Raw genomic sequence first — 1,056 nt, forward strand, 5'->3', positions numbered from 1 at the left:
CCCCCCCCCCTTTTTTTTTTTTTTTTTGGAGCACCCATGGGTGCTAAAATCACGCCCGGGTCACCTTGATGTAAGCGCTCGGGTAAATCTTGTGCACGGCGTCGCCCGGCGCCCGCCCGGCTTCGCGATCCAGGTAGTAGCTCTGCACGAAGACGGCGTGGTCGCTCAAGCAGCGCACCCACACGTCGCCTTCGCCTTTGCATTCCAGCTGCACCCCTTTGCCGATGTGCAAGCTGCACGAGGAAAACACGCCGGGGTGAGAGGCCTCGCACGACGGCCGCCATCTTGTCACGACGGACCCGCCGCCGCCGCCGCCGCCGCCCTACCGCGCTCTCTCGATGGCTTCCGTCCGGTGAACGTTGGACAGTTGACCCAAGCAGAAACGGTCGCCGCCGGACGGGTCCACGTAACCGTCCACCGTCACCACGGGGCAGCTCGACGGCACCTTGAAAGTTTCGCCCACTTGCACGTCCATCTCGAAATAAGCGATGGAACACCAATATTCCGGAGCTGCGCGAGGAAAAAGACAACGGGGGGCGGCTTGTTATCGACCTGCCAGGACCTGGCGGGGTGGCGGGAGGGACCGGACGGGACCCGGCACGCGTGCGCTCACCGGGATGGTTGGAGATGGGCGGTTGGAAGGCGAGCTCGTTGTGGACCGGCCCTTAAGGAAGACGAGCAAAGGTGAGTGGTTTCACTTTCAGTTTCGCTTTCGGTTTCGCTTTCGGTTTCGCTTTTCGTTTCCCTTTGCATTTCCTCCCACTTCCGCTTCACTTCCACTTCCGTTTCCTTTTCGCTTCCCCTTCGCTTCCCCTTCTCTTCCGCTTCCCCTTCTGCGTTGACGCCACTTTCTCTTTTGTTTCCACTTCCCATTTTCTTTTCTTCCCACTTCCCACTTTATTTCCACTTCCCACTTTATTTTGTTTCCACTTCCCACTTCTTTTATTTCCACTTCCCACTTTTGTTCCCATTTCCCACTTTGCTTCCACTTCCCACTTCATTTCCACTTCCCACTCTTTTGTTTCCATTTCCGACTTCCCACTTTATTCCCACTTT

At 57.1% G+C, this 1,056-nt stretch overlaps 1 protein-coding gene across 1 annotated transcript in view; it reads right to left on the reverse strand.

The window, feature by feature from the left end:
* Window positions 1–64: 64 nt before the first annotated feature.
* Window positions 65–1,056, reverse strand: part of LOC110391990 (mothers against decapentaplegic homolog 4-like) — a gene marked incomplete at both ends in the record, with an annotated part of 23,169 nt that continues 22,177 nt past the window's right edge. Inside the window, 3 exon segments of the mRNA XM_021383934.1 lie at window positions 65–233; window positions 327–510; window positions 614–664. Coding sequence (XP_021239609.1) covers window positions 65–233; window positions 327–510; window positions 614–664 — 404 coding nt within the window.

This window comes from Numida meleagris, unplaced genomic scaffold, assembly GCF_002078875.1.
Source record: "Numida meleagris isolate 19003 breed g44 Domestic line unplaced genomic scaffold, NumMel1.0 unplaced_Scaffold723, whole genome shotgun sequence".
Lineage (NCBI taxonomy): Eukaryota > Metazoa > Chordata > Aves > Galliformes > Numididae > Numida > Numida meleagris.